Source organism: Anastrepha ludens, chromosome 2 (genome assembly GCF_028408465.1).
Source record: "Anastrepha ludens isolate Willacy chromosome 2, idAnaLude1.1, whole genome shotgun sequence".
NCBI lineage: Eukaryota > Metazoa > Arthropoda > Insecta > Diptera > Tephritidae > Anastrepha > Anastrepha ludens.
In genome coordinates, this window is record NC_071498.1 from 20,427,004 (window position 1) to 20,448,508 (window position 21,505).

General features: G+C 38.2%; 1 protein-coding gene across 6 annotated transcripts in view; it reads right to left on the minus strand.

The window, feature by feature from the left end:
* Positions 1-6,584: 6,584 nt before the first annotated feature.
* LOC128864486 (HEAT repeat-containing protein 5B) overlaps positions 6,585-21,505 on the minus strand; it is a 49,662-nt gene continuing 34,741 nt past the window's right edge. For 2 of the 6 annotated variants that reach the window (XM_054104207.1, XM_054104173.1), the window contains 6 exons: positions 18,715-18,747; positions 15,797-16,672; positions 14,745-15,716; positions 12,710-14,675; positions 12,228-12,242; positions 6,585-7,742 (listed from right to left, as the gene is read on the minus strand). In XM_054104207.1, the coding sequence (XP_053960182.1) occupies positions 7,414-7,742; positions 12,228-12,242; positions 12,710-14,675; positions 14,745-15,716; positions 15,797-16,672; positions 18,715-18,747 (4,191 nt within the window). In that variant the 3' untranslated portion in view covers positions 6,585-7,413. The remainder of the gene's footprint in view (positions 7,743-12,227; positions 12,243-12,709; positions 14,676-14,744; positions 15,717-15,796; positions 16,673-18,714; positions 18,748-21,505) is intronic. The other 4 variants (XR_008454696.1, XM_054104193.1, XM_054104186.1 and 1 more) reach the window with 4 other exon arrangements.

Genomic DNA, 21,505 nt, shown 5'->3' on the forward strand with positions numbered 1-21,505 from the left:
GCTTTGTCCCTGTAGGTTTGAGTTAAAAGATAGGTTGCGTCATTAGATAGTTCCATACACCCTATTTTGTTTAGGATGAGGGACAAATTTTTATATACCATCTGATAATAATCTTGTACAGTGTGGTGTCCTTGCACTAGAGTCGTCATTTGGTACTCTAGAGTAGGAATATCGCGTTTGTCCGCGTAATGAAGTGTGAGACACTTCGAGATAGATTTCCAATTTAGTGGAGTGTTATAGGACTCCAGTACGGCGTCAGCTTCGCCAATAATTTTGTTTCTCATAATACTGAGGATCCCATAATATTTTGGTGTACCTATTGACTGTTCGTAAATTTTAAGTATACGCTCTACTGATTTCCTCCATGAGTTAAATTCTTCTTGTTTTCCTGAGAATTCTCTAATTGATCTTACTATATCCGGTATTTTATCGAGTTCGCCTAAATTGTTACGGTGTTCCGGTGTTATTATTTGATCTGTTCCTACTAAGTCACTGTTCGTATTCCTTATCGCGTTATTCACAATGTTCGTAATTAATTCACTCAGTCCTGGTATGTTGATAGCATTGTTAGTATTAGGATTTTAGATTTTAAAACTTTTCCTTACTGGTTTTAAAATTAGAAGGAATTTTTTTTTTTTTTTCAAATTTTTCTTCGCTAATATTTTTCACTTTATCTTCCACAATTTCTGGTTTTCTTATTTCTAAATTAATTTTAAATAGTTACCGCCGTTGCCTACACAAAGTCTGTAGGGGGTCCTTTTTGCCTATTTCAGCTACTGGGGGTCTATCAGTACTCCTTCTCGCGAGGTTGTCTGGGAACTGGTCTACAGACGTGGTTGTAACTTGTCCTTTTACAAGAGTTCTTCGTGGTGTTCAGGGCTTCGGGTTGTCCTTGTGCGGCGGGCTTCTTTAGGCCGACTTAAGCACTGGTGACGACGGGATTTTTACTTTTTATGCTGCGGGCTACTTTAGGCCGACTTAGGCATCGGTGAATACTCGATTTTATTTTGCGTGTGGCGGGCTAATTAGGCCGACTTAAACACTGTTATTAACTTTTGACCAAAATCACAAAAAAAAAACCCGTTATCCTTTTGCCCTTACCACGTTGGGCGCCAATTAATTATCACTACATTGATAACTTTAAAAAAATAATTTTTTCCCGGAGCAACTCCGCCTTTATTTCACAACTGTAAATTATATACTGAACTTTACAAAATTTCTTAAAGCTAATTTAACCTATGCATTCCCTCATTCACCTGTTATGCCGCGTGACCATATTCGCGGAAATTCGCTTGTTGCCGTTCATACGGTTTATTGCAGACATAGCGTCAGCGAAAAGATCGAGCAACTGAGGTGGATCAACTTTCAGCGGAAACGCGTGTAGTGGATGAACTTTTAACATAAGTAGCGTTAACTTGCACAATAACCAAAGAAAATATAAATAATTCCTTTATATTCCACGAATAATTTTTTGTATGCAAAAATCGTACAAAAGTGAAATTATGGGTAAAATACGCACGTACTTATGGACTGACTTAATACATTTCGTGACGGTTTTTCGTAACGGTTGCTCGTGTATCGCGGCCTTGAAATTATATTCTGACGCGCGTGAAAAAGTATAACATTTTTTCTCGAACACACTTGGAAGTAACTTTCCTAATGAATTCATAAACATAAATAAGCTGATAATTGATCACACTTGAAGTATACATTCTGTCAAAAGAGGATTGTTAAATAAAACGCAAAATAATTGTTTAATCATCTAAATTTATTTTGTCGCCTTCAAAATAGGCTCCATTCGAAGCAAGACACATATGCCAATGATTGGTCCAGCCATCAAATCACCTTTTAAGCGCGTTTGAAGAGATCTTCTTTAGCTCCTTCAGCGAATTCTCCTTAAAAGTCGATGTTATTTGTCGAGTTTTTGGTCAAAAATATCCAAATGGACTTAGAGTTTCTGTTGATAGTATTAATATGTGAAACACAGAAACTTTGAAATATTTGAATTACGTCAATAGATGCTTTTTCGATCATTTTTTTGCCTCAAGTATCTATTCTATCCAGATCCATGAGTTTTCTTTCCACAAATTGGGCCGTTTTCTACGCACATTATCTCTCAAACGGCGCATAACTTCCAAATAATATTCTTTATTTACCGTATAACCATTTGGAACGAATTCCGAGTGCACAACACCATCAAAATCAAAGAAAAGGAGTAGCATGACTTTCATTTTTGGCCGACATTGACGTGGTTTTTTGAGTTTCGGCTCATGCGGATAGCGCCACTCAGCCGCCTGTTGACTGGTTTGCATGTCAAACTCATATACCCACGTCTCATCACCTGTTATGATGCGCTGGATAAACGTTGGGTCCGAATTCACTTGCTCAAGCATATCTTGTTCTTCTGAAGAATTTTCTTAAAGAAATTCAACTCTCTTGGAACGAGTCGAGCAGCCCGCGTCTCATGCCCAATTGATGGTGTAAAATGTTGCGAATTGATTCCTGAGACACGCTAAGGTCAAGAGGTATCTAACTCAAACTTAAATGATTGTTTTCCAGCACCATATCCCTGACTTTGTCGAAGTTTTCATCCATTGGATTTGGCACACGAAATCCCGTTCAAAACACAAAATTTAAGACAAATTCTTTGTTCGCTATTTTTATCCATAATGAAAATCGCAGAGCACACCTGCGTTTGACTCATATAATTAAAAGCCAAAAATAAGCAAATTGACAGATCACGCTCAAACTTATAACCTCAGATGATAAATGGATCTAAAAGTAGCATGAACATATGTATTTAGATAACACAACAGAAGAAATATTTACAATTTGAAAAGTCAGAAATTTCGTAACAAGAGAATTAACAGTCATCAATCTAAGTATCGCTGCGAAAAAGAAAATTCTCTTCGTCGGTTCCCAAGAAATTTCTCAGCGTTTGCATAGATGGCACTCAAACAGGTGCATCGCTAAGAGAGCGTTTTACAGAAATTTTCTCGCGCCTTGTGAAAGCTAAGAATGTTGTTTTTTTTTTTTTTTGTTGGCATGTTGGAGTGGAAGGCTATGTTCAGAAACGCATTATAATGCGCAGTACTTGCAGCGCTGGCAGCACCGTCAATGTGACAATTCATGCAACTGATAGATCTGTTGAAAAATTGCAAATAGATTTGTTGCATTTATGAACGCGCTGTGCAGTAAAATGGAATTGTTACTAAGTTTGGTTATGGAAGATGTATGTGAGGAAAAAACTGATAGTCTTTTATTAAATTTAAGAAAAAAAACCGTGTAAAGCTTAAAAGAAGGACATATCTTGTCAAAAGTTTCATATATATGGTTTTAATAAAAGCGCTTTTATTCTTTCTTTCTCCAAAGCAAGTTTTTCTCTCTCCACAGCCAAGACTTCATCGTGCCGGGCCTGTTCTTTTATCGCCTCATCTTCTAAAAAATTCATAATTTCGCTATTTGCAGTTTTTCGAGACTGTGCGGTTGTACGAATTGAAGTTTCTGGAGAATTTGATAGCTCAACATCATTAGGTTCCGTTAATATCGACATCGGCAGCTCAACTGAGCCTTGTAAATTTTGAGTGGGCACATTGATTGAGTGCCTGGTACCATACACCTCATCAATGTCTTCGTAGTGAAGCCATGATGTTGATTCTCTACCGGATGTATTGTTTCCTTTTTTTATTCGCTTAAATGTGATGAGTATATTAGAAAATTTTCGCTGGGCGATGTTTCTATCTATTTTTAAATCTTTATTAACTTTTTTTACTTCATCTACGACCTTAGCCCAGAGCACGCTCTTTTTCCTCCTTCCCGACGTGAACTCGTTCTCCATGCTCAGTCGGACTCTGAGCAGTAATTTTATCTCCGATGTACTAAAGTAATCACTAAAACCAAGAAAAATATAATAAAATAAAGTTTGAATATCGTATTTTTCATCAATTTTTGTATTACAAGCTAAAATAAATAATTAAATACCCACTTTTCATCAGACATTGTACTAGCGTATTTATTGGCAGTGTGAAAATTTTTGCTGCAAATAATGCACGACTTTTGATACAAAAATGACGTTTAAGAACGCGTTGCATTTGCAGTATTGCCATATTTGCATTTTTGAACGCACTGCTCACTCTGAAATGGTATGTTGCGCATTATAATGCATTGTTGAACATACCCGAACCCTGCATTCCTTAAGCACAATTAGTCATTGTTAAAGAAGAGCAATCGATTTGAGAAATGCTCCCTTCTTCTTAGTGGAGGTGAACTTGGCAATAATCGGAGCATCAGTCTTTGTTTTGGTAGATTTTCGCATTCGGAAAATGCTCTTGACTCGGCGTAGCAGTAGGGACCTTCAATCTTCACGCTTTTGTGTTGTTCATTTAGCATTCTTATTACAGAAAAAAACGTGTGTCCAAAGACGCTTTGGCCTATTATAGCTTAAAATGTAATATCGAACTCCGCATGCCTATTGTTGCTACCCACCTTAAAAACCCGCAAAGGAGCAGAGGTCGCAGTCGACCAAAAAACACTTGGAGAAGGTAGATGCTGCGCGAACTAGCAGATGCCGACATCTCATAGGACGTGGCAAAAACAACAGTACGGAACCGTGTACGATGGAAGAGTCTTATCGAGGCCCTATGCTCCCGAGAGGAGTGAACAAGGGAAAAAATAAAAAATTGTAGCTATAATTTTTTGGTAACTCAGTAAACGTCGTTTATGAATTTGCTCCAACTATCTCTTACTAGCAGACCTTCCCCCAACCTTTCCTCTTTCAACAAATTGCGCAATTAAATTAGCTATTGCGTTTCTCCCTTTCCTGCCCTTTCTTCATATCGTTAATAATAATTAAACAAACCAAAAATATCCCACCAAACCAATTTCTGTGAAGAAGAACCTCTCAAAACAATCTTGACAGCTGATTGTCAATTTTGCAACTAATTTTCCATGTGTGAACGGATAGATTAATTTTTTTGAATTTATTGTTCATCGCTGCATATGTGAACACACTTTTATATTAGTTCCTTTTTCTTAAGTTCCAGTAACTACAGAGTGCGATTCTGTTCTTACAGCTTTAAAATTACTTGGTCCCAAGGTGATAGCGGTAGTACCGTCTCTTTTCCGAAAATAAGACACTTACTTACTTTCTTTTTTGGTCCAAATACGCGCTAGAGTTTATTTCCGGGGGAGGGTAAAAATAAATGTATATTTATATATTTTTGTTTAATATTTATTTTACACAGAATACAGAAATTTAAATTTATTCAATTACAGCCATGTCATCTTCTTCTGGAACATCGTCATAAACAAAATTCTGAATTTTATTCTGATTTTCCTCCCAATTCATTTCCTGTTGAATCATTGGTCCGAATCTCGCATGTGTTGCGATATAGCAAACCTTAAATGAATACTTCTTGTCTAAGTGGCCTGTCCGTAGTGCATTGTAAGCCTGGCTTTACAAAATTATCTCGATGATTTCTCACCATTCTGTTTTCAATATATTCATTGATTTCCATCCGCAAATTATCCTTGAATGGCAATAGGGCTTATTTTCGGAGGATGTCTTACTTTCGGAAAAAGGCGGTACGAAATCAAAAGGAAAAAACTCGAACTAGCTGTTGTACTGGCATCATTATGTATGAATTCGCTTAAATTTGTCGTACGAAGTATGTAGATGCGGCGTTTGAATACCTTCAGTTCTCTATTTTTATACCATCCATTGTTTTTGTGTAAAATTTTTGCGCAAATGGTTTAAAACTGTTTTATGGCCGATCTTTAGCTTCTGGGCGATGCTACGACCACTAACCGGTCAACTTGGATTATTTCTGTGATTTTATCGACATTTTCTCTAACATCAAAAATGCCTGAACGGAATCGACGAAACCAAAATTGCCGGTGATTTTCTGGGCTTTTTCGAGCTTCAATCACAACCGCAGTGTTGCATGATTTGTAAAAGTATCACGTTCGATGTAAAATTCTGGCAACATTGTCCAAAGCATCACGTTCTAAGTGTCAAAAATTCGGCAAATGCTGCGCACGAATACAAATAAATCGGCACCAAAAATTTTTTGCTTGCCAAACATCAGAAAAGTATCAGTTGATCAAATGCAACAGTGTTGCAAATTGTCATCAGTGCAGCAGTTTTGCCGTTTTATTACGTGCCTCGTACAAGCCCTCTGTTAGAGTATCGGCACAATAAACACCATTTGCAATTTCAGCGGCCTGGCTTGCATTTTCGCCTTTGTTATATGTACCGAATATTCTCTTTGTTGACTTCCATTGCTAACACCCTGCAGCTCACAACTGAATGGAACAAAGAAAAATAATATTTTTAGTGTAAAATGTCACCTTGACAACGGGCATAATCTCTAAATTGTTTGATCGATGATTTACGAGATATCGATCATTATAGCCATCTACTGAGAAAATATTGGATTTCTTCTTCCCCAACTTAATATTTAAACATTCACTGCAAGTATACATTTTAACATTTAAATGAACCTTTGAATCGACGCATTCACTCATTTCGAGTCCATTCTTCCAAAATGCAAACAAAAAAGTAAACCAATTTAAGACATTGTATATTTAAATATGTGTATATAGGTCGCGTAATGCGCTTTATTTAATTGTTCACTTGTTAATAATGGTTAATTAAATACTCAAATACATACATACCTACACTTTGAATTTGTAATTCTAAATGCTTTGCCTTCCTTAATGACCCATAACGTACGTGGGTTCTTTCCCATTTCTCTTTATACAATAATTTTGCGTTATTTTATTTAATATTAATTAGAAATTATTGAATTTTAAACAAAAACAAAAAACACAAATTAAAATCATTAATAGTAGTAAGTAATTACTTATTTGATATTGTATACTTCAGGGCACACATACATACATATCTTTCGAATGAATATTTGTCTAGTACATTTTAAGTGCATATTTCTTCATGTATGGTATTGTAAGTTAGCATTGTAAAACTCTTTTTATTAGGTCATCAAGTATACATACATATTTAAAATTAATATCTTTTCGGTTGACGATGTGGCATAACGTCCAAATGATGATAAATAGATTGCTAAGATAAATCAATAAATGCATTTTGCAAAATTATAAGGAAGTCAAAATATGCCGTTGTTTTATTTCATTATGTGCTATTTTTTATCGTGCTAATGCAAATGCCTATAAAAAAATTATATATTTCAACATTTAATAGTTAAATCTTTTTAGTATATTTTTACAGTTGAATTGTGAGCTCCGTTATAATATGCATACGTATTTCTCCGACAGTATTTAATTTCGTTGGAAGATGCGTGAAATGTACTTATCATAGCAATTCCATGTAGACCCACTTGCATTACCATGACAAATCATTCAATCCATCAATCAATCAAGCAGTTATTCATTACTTTACTGGAAATTGCTGAAGTCCGTCTTCAATTTAATGGTTGGCTTCTGCGGCTTGGCCATACCGCCGCGCGCCTGTAATTCGCTTGCTTTATTGGCGATATTAATTGACTGCTGTTGATTGCGTATGGCCGTTTCGAGTTTCTGACGCAGCTCCAGCGTTTGGCCCATTAATGCCTTGAACTCTTGCGGGTATTTGGGACCGATCTTCATTAACCACTGGAGGGATTGCTCATGCAACTGGCGCTGGTATTTCGGTAATGTTCGCAGCTTTGTTGGTTCGGCCAAATAGTTTATGAGTACAGGAACAAGTAGTGTTAACATTTGTATGCCTGTAAAATGGGAAGATAAAGGATTAAAAGAGCATAAAAAACAAAACAAAAAAACATATATACCATAAGTGCATAAGTAAGTATTTTGTACAAAATGAATTGCGATATTACTTCAGGTGAGTTGTGTAAAGTTACGAAGTGTATACACGCATGCGCAGAAAATGTGGAGTGCGGAAGTAGGTAAATATGCTATCAGGTGCACAGGTGCGAAGTATTTCCCATACTAGTATATAAAATACAAATACAAAATACGATTGAAATACAAGGATGATAGATTTACTAGGTGTGGCCAATAACTATGGTGAAAAACAAAATTGTGAGGGGAACTTTGGCTGCCACGTCACTTTGGAGATTCTGTAGCCACATCTTGCTCCAGCATTTCACACGTATTCGGACACTCATTCAATCAGTCGATGTTCATTCTTTTTCGTATATTACTAACACAATCTTACATAAGTAATTGTAATCAGTTTTGTGAAATTGCTAGGCAAACATGGCCAAGTCTAAATCTATGTACGTCTGTCCAAGAATATTATAAAATTGAGTAGACTTCAAATTAGGACCTTAATAGGGGCCCTCACAGGACATTAAAAATTATGCAAGAAGATTAGGCGTTTACATGCACGATTTCTGTCGTAGCTGCAGGAATGAGGAGGAGTTGGAAACAATTCAACACTTTTTTTTGCACATGCCCGGCTCTAGCCAGAAGTAGGATATTAAGATAAGGATATTTAAGATCCTACTTCTTAATGAATATAGATAATCTATACACTTTAGGTATCAACAACCTTTTACGCTTTGTCAAAAGTTCAGGATGGTTAAATATGGAAAGGGATATGTAGTCCAGCCAGTATGCGGCTCACTACGGACCCATTTCGTGGTCTAAGTGGCATCGCTGTCTCTATGTGCGATGCGGCTGCCAAACCTAATCTAAACTAACACAATCTTATCGCCAGCCGAAATTTGCACGATCATTTTACATGCATTCTCACACTCGTCCAATCAGTCGTTGTTCAGATGGCAACGCAGTGTTGTCATTGGTTGACATTTTTCGTATATCACTAAACAAGCTATATTTTGTTAAACACATCCCAAGTGACGTCAGCCCACTTTGGTGGAAATAATTGTCCGAATGAGTCGATAAGGTTGGTGAAAAAATTTCAAGAAACTGGTTCTGTTGAGGATAGAATAAGAACTGGCAGACCAAAAACTGGATTTTGATATTTAAACAAAGTTGTGATTTTACACCACATAACAAATTAGTCCATATCTACTTGAAGCCTGCATAACTCAATTTTCAATGTAATTTTCAATTTATTTATTTTGTTTTTGTGCTATTTTTAATCGAAAATATTTGGAAGTCATCAGCATATAACAGAAAATTTGCGAATGAGAAGCCACTTCTAATGTCGCTGATAAATAACACAAGGACAATAACAACAAGTAGAGGATCTAAAACACTTTTCTGAGCTACGCCAAAGCAGACAATGAATGTTTCAGAAGATATACCATCAAAGTCACACAACGCCTTCCACATATGTAAATAAGATTTCACTCACTGCGGGCAAACATCGTGAAATCGAAGCGAAGATAATTTCGTTTTTATTTTGCTGTTTTATGCACGGAGATTCGAACCTACGACTCTGTCGAAAGCTTTGGAAAAATCCGTGCAAATGCAGGCGACTTCCTGCCCTACAGAGAATGGCTTTAATGTAATATTTACAACAAACGGCGAGATTAGGCACTGTGGAGTGTTCAGTGACGAATCCGTGCTGATTGCACGAAATTAGGCTTTTTGTGGCAAAGGATGTTTTTTCTTTGACAGTGATTTCAAAAAATTGAAAGACTGTCGAGAGTTTTAAAATTGGTTGATAATTACCAAGGCAGTATAAAGGTGGTATCGGCAAATCAGCTGATTTGTTTTTTTCTTTCGCCGTGTCCATGTGGCTGTCAGCCCAGAATGAATCAAGACGAGTTCATTTCTTGTTTTCTACTTTTCCAATACTTTGCTTTGAAAATCAAATGTGCAAAATATTGTTGTTGGTCTAGTGCTACCGCTTTTAACGTTTTTAGCTTCCCTTGTAAAACATTTTTTTTATTGTTACGGCCTTTTGCATTTCAGATGACGATATATAAATATATATTATATTTGTTTAGGGTTATTAATTATTTTTCTTAAATAATAAATACTCAACCCAACCTTTCTCACATTTCATCCTATCGGTTTCCTTCACCTTATTTCCCTTGCAATGGTATCACAAAGGGTGAATTTGATTTCTTCGTGCACATGTGTCACTCTCTGGGCAACCACCATTATGACCTAACTAAATTTTCTTTAAATAAATGCGTATTTCCTTACATTATTTGTAAGTTCAAATTGAATAAAAGTGAGGTGGGAATTTAGATAATGTATTTTAAATTTGGAGTGCGTGCAGCACCTCTTTTACAAAAAAATCTATTTAGCAACAAACTCTCCAACGATCCGGGCCCGAGGGCGTCCAAGGTTAACCTGGCTTGACCAAGTCATAGCCGACCCGAAAAAGCTACGAGTTAGGAGCTGGAAGTCTATTGCTATGAACCGTGCAGATTGGAAGAGGATTGAGGACGAAGCTAAAGCTCACCCTGAGCTGTAATCGCTACTTGCTGATGATGATTTTAAATTATATTTGTTTGTATTTTCCAATTACTTATTTTGTATTTCAATAATTTTTTGTAAAAGTATTTTGTATGTATATGTATTTCAAATACTTTTTATAAAAGATATTTGTTCTATGATGAAGTTTTTATTTTTTTAGCATTCAGTGAGATGTAACGAGAAACTCATTTTGTTGGGCAACATTGGAGGGTTGGAGTTCATGCAATCCAATTAAAATTACGAAAATATCTTAGAACATACATACAAATGTGTGCACAACTCAAAATACAATTTAATAAAAAATAACGCATTAAAAACCAGATAAGCATAGAAAATTTATTTATTAAATCTTTTTTTTAAATATGGCATTTTTGGGTAGATACGTGTATATTTAGCGATCTTCACGCCTAACAAGGTGAAGTAGTTTACACTTGTCGTGTCAGATGCACGCTTTCGTTCTAATTACACCTACGGTCATTGAAATAGAAACGAATGACTAACGCGTTGGTTCTATCGTGAAAAATTTTACACCTCTTTACTTGACAAATGTCAAAGATGACATAAAAGAAAAGTAATGTCTGTGAATTATTCACTACTGACATTTAGGCGTCACTTTCGAAAGACCCTTTAATAAGGATGTTTGTTTTACTTTTTCTTACTATTATCATTATTTTTTTTTTGTTTACATACGATTATCAAATTTGTATTTTTTTTGTGCTCAAGGGTAATTATTGTTTCGTTCTTATTTTTTGCTCAATGCAAATTTGCATTTTTTAGTTCTTAAGTTTCATTTCTAACTAAAAAAGAAACTACTTTTATCACATAAAAAGAACTATAATATCAACTGGAAGATTTTGTTAAAACAATTATAAATAACTATATATACTTGGCACATACAGCCTTTCTGGGTGTTTGGTCGAGCTCCTCCCCTATTAGTGGTATGCGTCTTGATGTTGTTCCACAAATGGAGGGGCCTACAGTTTTAAGCCGACTCCGAACGGCACATATTTTTATGAGGAGTTTTTTCATGACAGAATACACTCGGAGGTTTGCCATTGCCTGCCGAGGGGCGACCGTTATTAGAAAAAACTTTTTCTTCATTTTGGTGTTTCACCCAGATTCAAACCTACGTTTTCGCTGAATTCCGAATCGTAGTCATTTTCCAACCCATTCAGCTGCGGGAGCCGCCAATTAGAAGGCAAAATTTATGAGTGCGAGTGAAACCATGTTTCTATTTGTTTGTCTTCATATCAAAGCGAGCACAACTTTTGGACAACCTGTAGTAGCGTCGAAATACAGTCTTTTAACTTCGAATTTCCTTTTCAGCAGTGTTTTGTTTTGGCAAAGCAGCTCAGTGGCTACTCCTTTCACGTTGAGTAGAAAATATACTATTTACTAAAATTAGGTCTGTTCATGTAAAAATTATCCAGTAAAAACTTTCAACTTCCCCTCAAAATGAAATGCCATTTTGCTCTCTCTCTTTCCCCCTACTAGTAAGTAGTAGGGAGGAGTAGTGTCGTTATTATTTACATACGTATACAAACATATCAAAAACTAACTACTGACAATCAGGAGTTCGTAATTAAAACATAAAATAAAATAATGCACATCAAGGAAATGCTATGCTTCGCGCAAGTGCCGAAGGATAGTGTGATAGAGCGATATACATGAATGTTTGAAGCGGGTAGCCAATTTAGTTTTGATGGTGCGGATACAAGAAGTTTGCAGTGTGGTGATAGTTGTGTTTTCATTGTATATGTATGTGTAGCTTTAGCCATACGAGTAAATATACAAGACAATTTGAGCGGTGGTTGCATTGTTTTATTGAACTTTTGATTTATGGTAATTACCTTGCATCAAGTTTCCTATAGATTTTTAAACAAAAGTTACAACGTGATAACGGGAATTTTGTTTTTTTTTTTTTTTTTTTTTTTTAATTTTTTTCAGTTTCAATGGGATATGGTTGTGTAATTTTGGAACGCGTTTGTAGAGAGAAAAAAAGAGATAAATAGAAAATAAGAAACACATATATTTTCTTAATATAATGAAAACGTTTTGATAAGACATTATATTGGTTGGCGCAGTGGTTAAATGATGGATGTTTCGGGAGAGGATTCAATATAATATTGTAATTGTAAAAAAGTGGGCAGGTTAATTTGAACAGAAATAGTAGGTGTGTTCAAAAGCCAAAAATTAAATTACCAAAAAGAATAAACTAGTTGTTTAGTCATGGCTTGTTATAAATACACAAACATCTTTGAAATGTTCGCTAATTGACGCAAACTAAACACAATAATCAAAACAAGTCCACAGTACATGCCAATTTACTTACGATTTTGCGGTTCCGCCAATTCTATCAACGTCTCCACAGTTAGTATACTTTCGAGAGTTATCTGCAGCTCCATGTCGGTGCGTGGCGTTTTTGCCGTTTCTGCATACAAACCCTCGATGATGCGTGGCGCAAGCGCGTGTATGTACGGTGTGGATATCTTAAGATCAGCTTTGGCGAAAATCGAACGTGTAGTTTGTATGCATTTCAGTTTCACAGACAAATGCTCCGACTGCATGCACTGTCGGAAGTGATTAATACATGGATATTGTAGTGATGGTGCAGAAACCACCGACGCAGGTGTATGCAGTATGAATACGGCAATGGCCAATAACATGGTCACCTCATCCACCTTGCGCTCTTCCTCATCACCCGCAGTTTTTGTCATATCGATAATAGTGGCTAAAGCGCTTTGCAATATTTCCATCCAGTCAGCGGAAACTGTCTCGTGCTTCGCCAAGCGATCGGTGCACACTGATTTGAGCGTATGCAGAGACGCCTGTACGGCGCCCGTGCTTGCGAGTATTGTGGTGTCGATGGCCGATTTGTTGGCGATTTCGCGCATTATCGATGTGGTCATGAAGACGATGGTTGGCAAAATTGTTAGTGCACCTTTTGGTGAGCACAGTGCTGTTAGTTCTTCGACACATTGCAAGCCACTAGCAACTAGCATACCATTATCCTCAGCCAATATGGAGAAGAAGGATTGTGATGTGCTGCTTTTGGCGGCCAGTTCCTGCTTGAATTGAATTGTGCTGAGCTTGCTGGCCACACTCGGATTCATCGAGGGTATTTGTCTTACAAATACACAAAGACACACCTCCAGTACGGCATAGACGTGTGAGGTGCCGGGCACAATCTCACCTCCTTCACCGCCTTCTCCCAAATTCTCGATTTCTGTCTGCAGATGCGCATTGTCGGTGTTGTCATTATTTTTATTTTGAGCAAGATGTTGTTCACGTTTTATTTGTAGATCTTCCTTGGCCGCTTGTATTGACTGTTTTAGTATTTCCATGCAGAGTAGCTGTACCAGCAGCTCATCACGTGTCAAAATCTGACGGTGCAAAACGTTGCACAGTTCAATGATCAACGTTTTGTTCTTAATCAACTGTTTGCGCGCCCAGTCGGAATCAAAGATCGTGTAAAGTGATTGTAAGCAACTAATGACATTCTTCGGTTTTTCCGAGGTACGTGTGCTACACAAGGCCTCCATGCAAATGCCGAAAACCATGTGAAAACGATCGGCCGAGAGTGAACCGTGTGAAATGTTATTGTTGGTTTCGTAGGCGGCACCATCAGTACCTGTTGCACTTGTATTTGCGTACGCGGCAAATCCTTCGTCCTTCAGCCACAACGAAGCTGCATACAGAATGGGCGGCCACGATGACAAATAATGTGGTTTAGACGAGTTGATGGTATCTGTAGTATAAAAGGCGCCCCCATCATGCGGCAATTGACTTTGGAATTCCGCAGGCAATAGCAAAAGCGCGTGATCTTTCATTGCCGCTAGCCAATGTGTGGACAAATTGCCCAGCTCTGGTTTAACCAAATTGAGTAGACTTTCTCCGCGGCTTTCAAAATCGCCAAAATCGCCGCCGGCCGCATCAGCGCCATCCAAATCCAGACCACTTGTAAGAGGTGTTATAGCGTTCGACGATGTGAGTTTTTTTTGCAGCAAGGAAGCAGGCGCAGAACCATTGCCGATCATTGCAACAATGTACACCTCAGCCCAAGCTTTTAGAATACTCAACTTCTCCAACGTTGCCATGGATTCATTGTATAATTGGGTGCTGTTAGTTTTTGTGTGCAGTTTGTCTAGGGAAGATACCAGTAAATGGTGTACACGACGAAGATCGTTAAGGTCTCGTGCAACACCAGAACCAATCCAAGCAGAACAAACTTCACAAGCGGCCGCAGTAACATGGGAAGGAGTGTCCGGTGAGAAAGCGGGACGTAGTGCGGCGCCAACCTGGGAAAAGTAAATAAGCAATACAACATATGGAAAAAGAAATTGATTTCTTATGTAATCACGACTCACCTGCGCCTGGAACTGTTCTAGCAGCAAATGCCCTGGGAATTCTGGTTCTGGCACATTCGCGAATCGATCGATTATCTCTTGCAAAGTGCGTAAACCCTCCAATCTCAGTTGATCAGAGTCCGATGTGGCTGCCATGAATGACATGCGTATTAACTCTGCAAGATGTAATATCAGATAGTCGCCACGTGATTTTATCATTTGCATCTCCTTAGCCTGTATCAAGTCCAGATGTATTGGATTGGCCGCTTCACAAGTGGCTATGATTTTACGGACGCACTGCGCTGCAAAAACGCGCGTCGGCCATCGCGGCTGTACTGCCGGATGTGTAGAGGTATTCTCCTCAGCATGGTACTCGGTTACGTCATCATAATCTTCTTCCTCATCGTCATCATCATCGCGTTCACCTCTATTTGCGTTGTCATTACTACCGCTGGACTTGCTATTAATAGCATCGTTCTTTATGCCACTCGTCTCGTCCTGTAGTGAGGTACCCTCAACGGCTACTGTTAATACATTTTTACACAAACTCAACCACGAGCTTAAATTATCGGAAGCCAACATCTGTAGCATGGACGTTAATGTGTCATGTATATTCTTCAACATTTCCGCATCGGTTTCGGTATCTAGCATTGCAAAGAGTACGCCCGGAAGCCCATACTCAGTGATTGTAATGCCAGGACATTGCTCCGGCGTCATGGTAAGCGCCAGTTCGCACACTTCTTTAGCCTCGCGCTGCGACAACTGGCGCAGACAAGATACAGCTGCTTTACGCAGCATTAAGTAGTTACTCGAGAGCGTTTTGACCAAGGTTGGCACCAGTGAACTCAAATTAACATATTTCGGACCGAAGAGATGCAACTGCTGCAAACAACCGGTTGCCTCGGCCTGCACAAGTGGATCGGTATGTGCTTGCATAATGGCAGACGCACACAGGAAAGATGAACGCATGGCTCCAACGACGCCGTTGTTGCTCTGATAAGAAGATTTAAGCAAAGCATTTAAAAATTACTCCCAATTGATATTGGTATGCATACTTTTATCCTTGCACTTACCTGCAATTCTGGGCCCACGGTTGTAATGAGTGCATTTAAAACACGGCCGATGCACTGGTGCACATCGACATTGGACTGCGGCACAGCGAGCAATAACTTCAAACACAATGATAATGTTGCCTCCACATAACCACGAAACATTGGCCCGCCAGAGTCAGCGATGAGCGCCAATGCGTACAGCGACCAAACCTGCACCACCGGTGACGAAATATCTTGCGCTAATGCCAACAGTATCGAAACGCTGGTGTTCAAATGATGTGACGAGCCCATGCCGCCAACGTAGCGATGCAAGCAGCCCAAAGCAAGTGAATGGCCAGTGCGCGTAACAACATCACGTGCCGACTTCAATTTGTCAAATGAATTTTGCGCCAATTCGGCGGTAAAGCGCGAGTCACCTACAACTTGCGCCATGCGTCCAATTGCTTCACCGGCGGCGCAACGTAGTGTGGAATTGGTGCTTACCAAAGCGGCAACAACCAAATTCGTAGCACTCTTCTTTACATCCTCCTGACCAATGCCGCTCTTGCTGTCGGTAAGACCCTTTAAACCGCTCAGCATTGCAGTAAAAATATTCATCTGTACTGCTTCTTGACGGCTACTCTTCGCTTGACGTATACACTCGGCGAAATGTTCCAGCATTTGCAGGCGATGTTTATTAGCCACTTTCGGAAAGATTAGACCAAACAGCGTGACGGACATGTCGATGACAGCAACGCCCAATGGCAAGGGTCCAGGACATTGATCGACTTTGTTTACGTGTGCATTGGAGACAGCGACGATAGCGGCAGTGCCCACCAAGCCACCGATTGGTGGACGATATAAGCAGCAATGATCATGCTCAAGCGCACCCGACCCGGCAGCGCTGTTCGGCTGCAGCTGTAGAAAAACAATGAAAGAATCAAAAACGTGGAAATCATTTATTGTAATAGCAAATAAAAATATCAATTTTTTCTACGAAGCGAGCGGCTTCAAGTTTTCATATATTAATAGTTTTGAGATATTTTTAGGGAACAGAAAAACTCGTTCGGCAATCGAACTACACAAGGCGCATTCATTGAAGGTGGCGGCACTAGATCACCAACAATATTTTTTACGTTTGATTGTCACGGCAAACAATTGGAAAAATAGACAACAAATAATGAATTCGCCTTGGCGAAAAAAAAAAACAAATCAGCTGTTTTACCGATACCACCTTTAATAAATTCGCCTTGGAATTTCATATTTGATTCAAATGTGACACGAGAAATTGAAAGTGGTGCTCAGTATCTTGAAATATAAATCTGCATTTTGGGCAAATGTACTTGTTTAACATTGTAATTTTTTTTTTTGCTCAAAGGTAAGATTTTTGAGCTTTCTTAACAACATTTACCAATTTTATTCATCTTTGTTGAAATGGATTTTTAGAAGAGATATAAAAAACTAGTTCGAAATAAAGTATTTTGCTAAAACTCTACAGATTTTCATACACATATTTCAAAAAATAATATGTGGTGAGAAATTCTTCGTTTTAAAACTAATTTACCAGGTCATCGTTTACTTGAATAAATTTTATCTCTTTCGACTCAATAACTATTAACGAACTAATAACGAAAGCATTCAAACAAAGAAAGAAATACGAACTTAGATAAAAAATATATATATTAAGGGTGATCAGATTGGTGGTACTTTTCCCAATAGGGTTTTTATTGACAGATCACGCGTGACTACGTCAAACTAAATACATACATAATTTTTTCAGTATTCATTGAGATTTCTTCATGGAAAGTTTTACGTCTCAACAACGTTTACAAAGAGTAACCTGAAGCCATTCAAGAACACCCATTATATCCATTGAAAACAACCGTTCAGTGCGGCCTACGGGCTGGAGGAATCATTGTGAGTGGAGTGAATGGCGATTGCTATCACGCCATGATAAACGACTTTTTGATGCCGGAAATTGAAGCCTGTAAATCTCCACAACATTTGGTTCCAACAAGACAGTGGACGGCGCTACTTGTCATACAGCCGTGAAACAATGGATTTACTGTGTCGTCGTTTCGGTGAGTAATTTATTTCTCGTCTCGGACCAGTGGATCGGCCATCAAAATCGTGTGATATCACGCCTTTGGACTTTTATTTGTGTAGGTATGTAAAGTCTAAATGCTTTGTGGATAAACCAACTACGATTGCGGCATTGGAAGCCAACATTACTAAAGTTATTCACGAGATACCGACCGAAGTCCTCCAGCGAGAAATTCAAAGTTGGTGTTTGCGGATGGCCGAAGTACGGCGCAGTTGCGGCTAATACTTGAAAGGAATTATCTTTAAGAAATAAATGTTATGCATGGTTCTACACAAAAATAATAAAGATTTGCATAAAATTCCGTTACCTCTAAATTGATCACCCTTTATATGGTATATATAAAGGTTCAGAAAAATCGCATGCTTCCAAGATAAAACAACATCAAAACTACACGAAAAATTTAACAAAAGGCTGCAAACGAAAAAAAGTATATTAGTTTCAAATTAAACGGAAGTGACTTTGGCAGAAAGAAAAAAGAAAATGGCATTCCTTGGCAAAAACTCTTGGCTGCACAAAAGGAACAAAAGACAATGAAACAAAGGTTGAGCATTGCTGGAGCAAGTGCGGAACAAAAAGCAAAAACAAATACACATAACCTTTATAAAAAAGTATAAGAAGTGATAAATTTTACACACACATACTTTTATGTATGTATGTATGCATGTAACAAGACCACTTTTCGCGTTGAGGTCGTGCCAAAAATAGAAAATAGACGGCATATCTAAAGCATGAAAAATCAAGAAGGTGCCAATAAAAAATATACAAAATTCAACAACGCATTTTACATACATACATGAAAAGAAAATAAATCGTACAACAAGCAACATGAACGTTTAACAACAATAACAACACTTACATGCTCGCCATCGGATCTACGATTAGGTTCCATCTATTTTCCGAGATTAGCACAGAAATTATGGCGCACAGAGGCAGTTGTTGTTGGTAGCAGTTGCATTGATATTGGCATTGGTGGTTGCGACGGGAATGTTAAGTTGGTTTTTTGTTTGATTGTTTATACGGTAGTGGTAGCAGTGTAGTGGGGAAGTAGTTATTTGCAGTTAGATACATTTTTACGATTATTTAACAAGTAAATTTCACGATATTTACACATCCATGAATAAGAAGTTATTGGGATTTATTTTGATTTTTAAATAAGGTCATAAGGTGTATAAAAACAGGTTTTTTCTTGTTTTGTTAGACATAGTTGTTGATTATCTTGTTCAGTATACGCTAAATATTGTTTGGGGAAAAAGAAATTAATTATTTTTTGCGCGAATGGTTTAAAACTGTTTTATGGTCGATCTTTAGCTCTTGGGTGATGCTACGACTACTAACATGCCGCTGAACTTCGATTACTTCTGTGATTTTATCGACATTTTCGATATTATAGACATCTTCGATATTAGCGACATTTTCTTTAACTTCAAAAATGCCTGATCGGTAGCGACAAAACCAAAATTGAACGTAATTAGCTGTTAGAGTATCGACACCATAAACACCTTTCACAATTTCAGCGGTCTGACTTGCATTTTCGCCTTTTTTAAATGTATCGAATTTTATCTTTATTGACTTCCATTGTTAACACCCTGTAGCTCACAACACGTTTTCACTTTGCTTGTCACCTTGACAAGGAGCATACATTTTAAATTGTTTGATCGATACTTTACGAGATATCGATCACTACAACCATCTACCGAGAAAATAAGTGTGGATTTCTTTTTCCCTAAACTAATATATCCATATACTTAAAGTTATCAAGCAAAGACCCACACCCACATAAACAAACTGTGTTGATTTATTTCCAATATTAACATTTTGTGCGCCAAACTACGCCCACATTATATATACATATATATATGTATATTGAACACCCTTTATTGGGTGTTTGGCCACAACTATATATATATATGTATATATGTATAATTGGCGCGTACACCCTTTTTGGGTGTTTGGCCGAGATCCTCCCTCCTATTTGTGGTGTGCGTCTTGATGTTGTTCCACAAATGGAGGGACCTACAGTTTCAAGCCGACTCCGAACGGCAGATATTTTATGAGGAGCTTTTTCATGGCAGAAATACACTCGGAGGTTTGCAATTGCCTGCCGAGGGGCGACCGCTATTAGAAAAATGTTTTTCTTAATTCTGGTGTTTCACCGAGATTCGAACCAACGTTCTCTCTGTGAATTCCGAATGGTAATCACGCACCAGCCCATTCGGCTACGGCGGCCTCCTCCTCCTCTTATTTGTGGTGTGCGTCTTGTTGTTGTTCCATAAATGAAGGCACATACAATTTTAAGCTGACTCCGAACGGCAGTCGTTTTTTATGAGCTTTTTTCATGGCAGAATACGCTCGGAGGTTTGCCATTGCCTGCCGAGGGGCGATCGCTGTTAGAAAAAACTTTTTCTATCATTTGATATTTCATGCACGGCGATTCGTGGCCAAACACCTAATACAGAATATAAGTGCAATTTCACATGTATCTACATGAAAGTCTTCGTTTATCTTGAAACCAGCATTAACACCGACAACAATGTCAGCCTTGAAATCCAACGGGGAATATCTCTTGCAACTTTGGGCTAAGTAGGCAAGGCTCCAGAAGGCTCGCATCATGTCCGTCCTAAGCTTGGACGATGACAATATCCGATGAGGCGTCCCTAGGAGTGTTTGAGAGAAAGATTCTGAGGAAAATTTTTTTGGCCTTTGCACGTTGACGATGGAAAGATGAACTGTATGAGCTCTACGACGACATAGCGCAGCGAATAAAGATCCAGCGGATTCGTTGGCTGGGTCATGTCGTCCGCATGGATACAAACGCTCCGGCTCTGAAAGTAATCGATGCCATAGCAGCTGGTGGTAACAGCGGAAGAGAAAACCTCCTCTGCGTTGGGAAAGATCAGGTGGAGAAGGACTTGCTTCACTTTATGAAAATAGACTACGAATATAACTTAAATCGCATCATAAAGACGACTTTTAAAAACATCTCCCTAGTGGGTCCAAAAGAAGTCATAAGCCTTCTCAGGCTTGCTTACAACTCTCCAAAATTTTAAAGTTACTTGATTAATGGTATAAGGTACAAACAAGCAAACAACTTGTCATAAAGTTTTGGAGCTAATATCGCCCTTAAAGAAGAAGCCATAGACGTGAGTGTGGTTGTAGACTCAAATTTGCCGTTTCTATGCCGTGTTTAACAACTCGGCCTCTCTCTGAATTCAAGTGCAGAATTGAATATAAATAGGCTGAATTGAATGAACATCAACTGGAGCTTGAATCGTAATTTTACCGAGAAATCATCTTGAGAGATGAACGTCATTTCAAGATTATATGTTTAAGCCAATTACCACATCTAGAGTCAGAACCATCCTCACAAGGCTCTTGGGGGTGTCATTATATCGAGAAAAAAATCACCGTTTAGACCTGTTTGGAAACCGGAGCCAATTTTGTACTCTATGGTGATTAAATGGCTCCCGCCTTTTGTCAGTTTAAGAAAACATGAAAATGTCCAAATCATTTAACAGCATAACTAAATCTTTATATTGAAGCTGTAAACCGTTTAAAAAATAACTTCTGCTCTCTATCTCTCTTTCTCTCTCTCTTGCTCCCACTCTCTCTCTTGCTCCCACTCTCTCTTTCTCTCTCTCTCTCTCTTG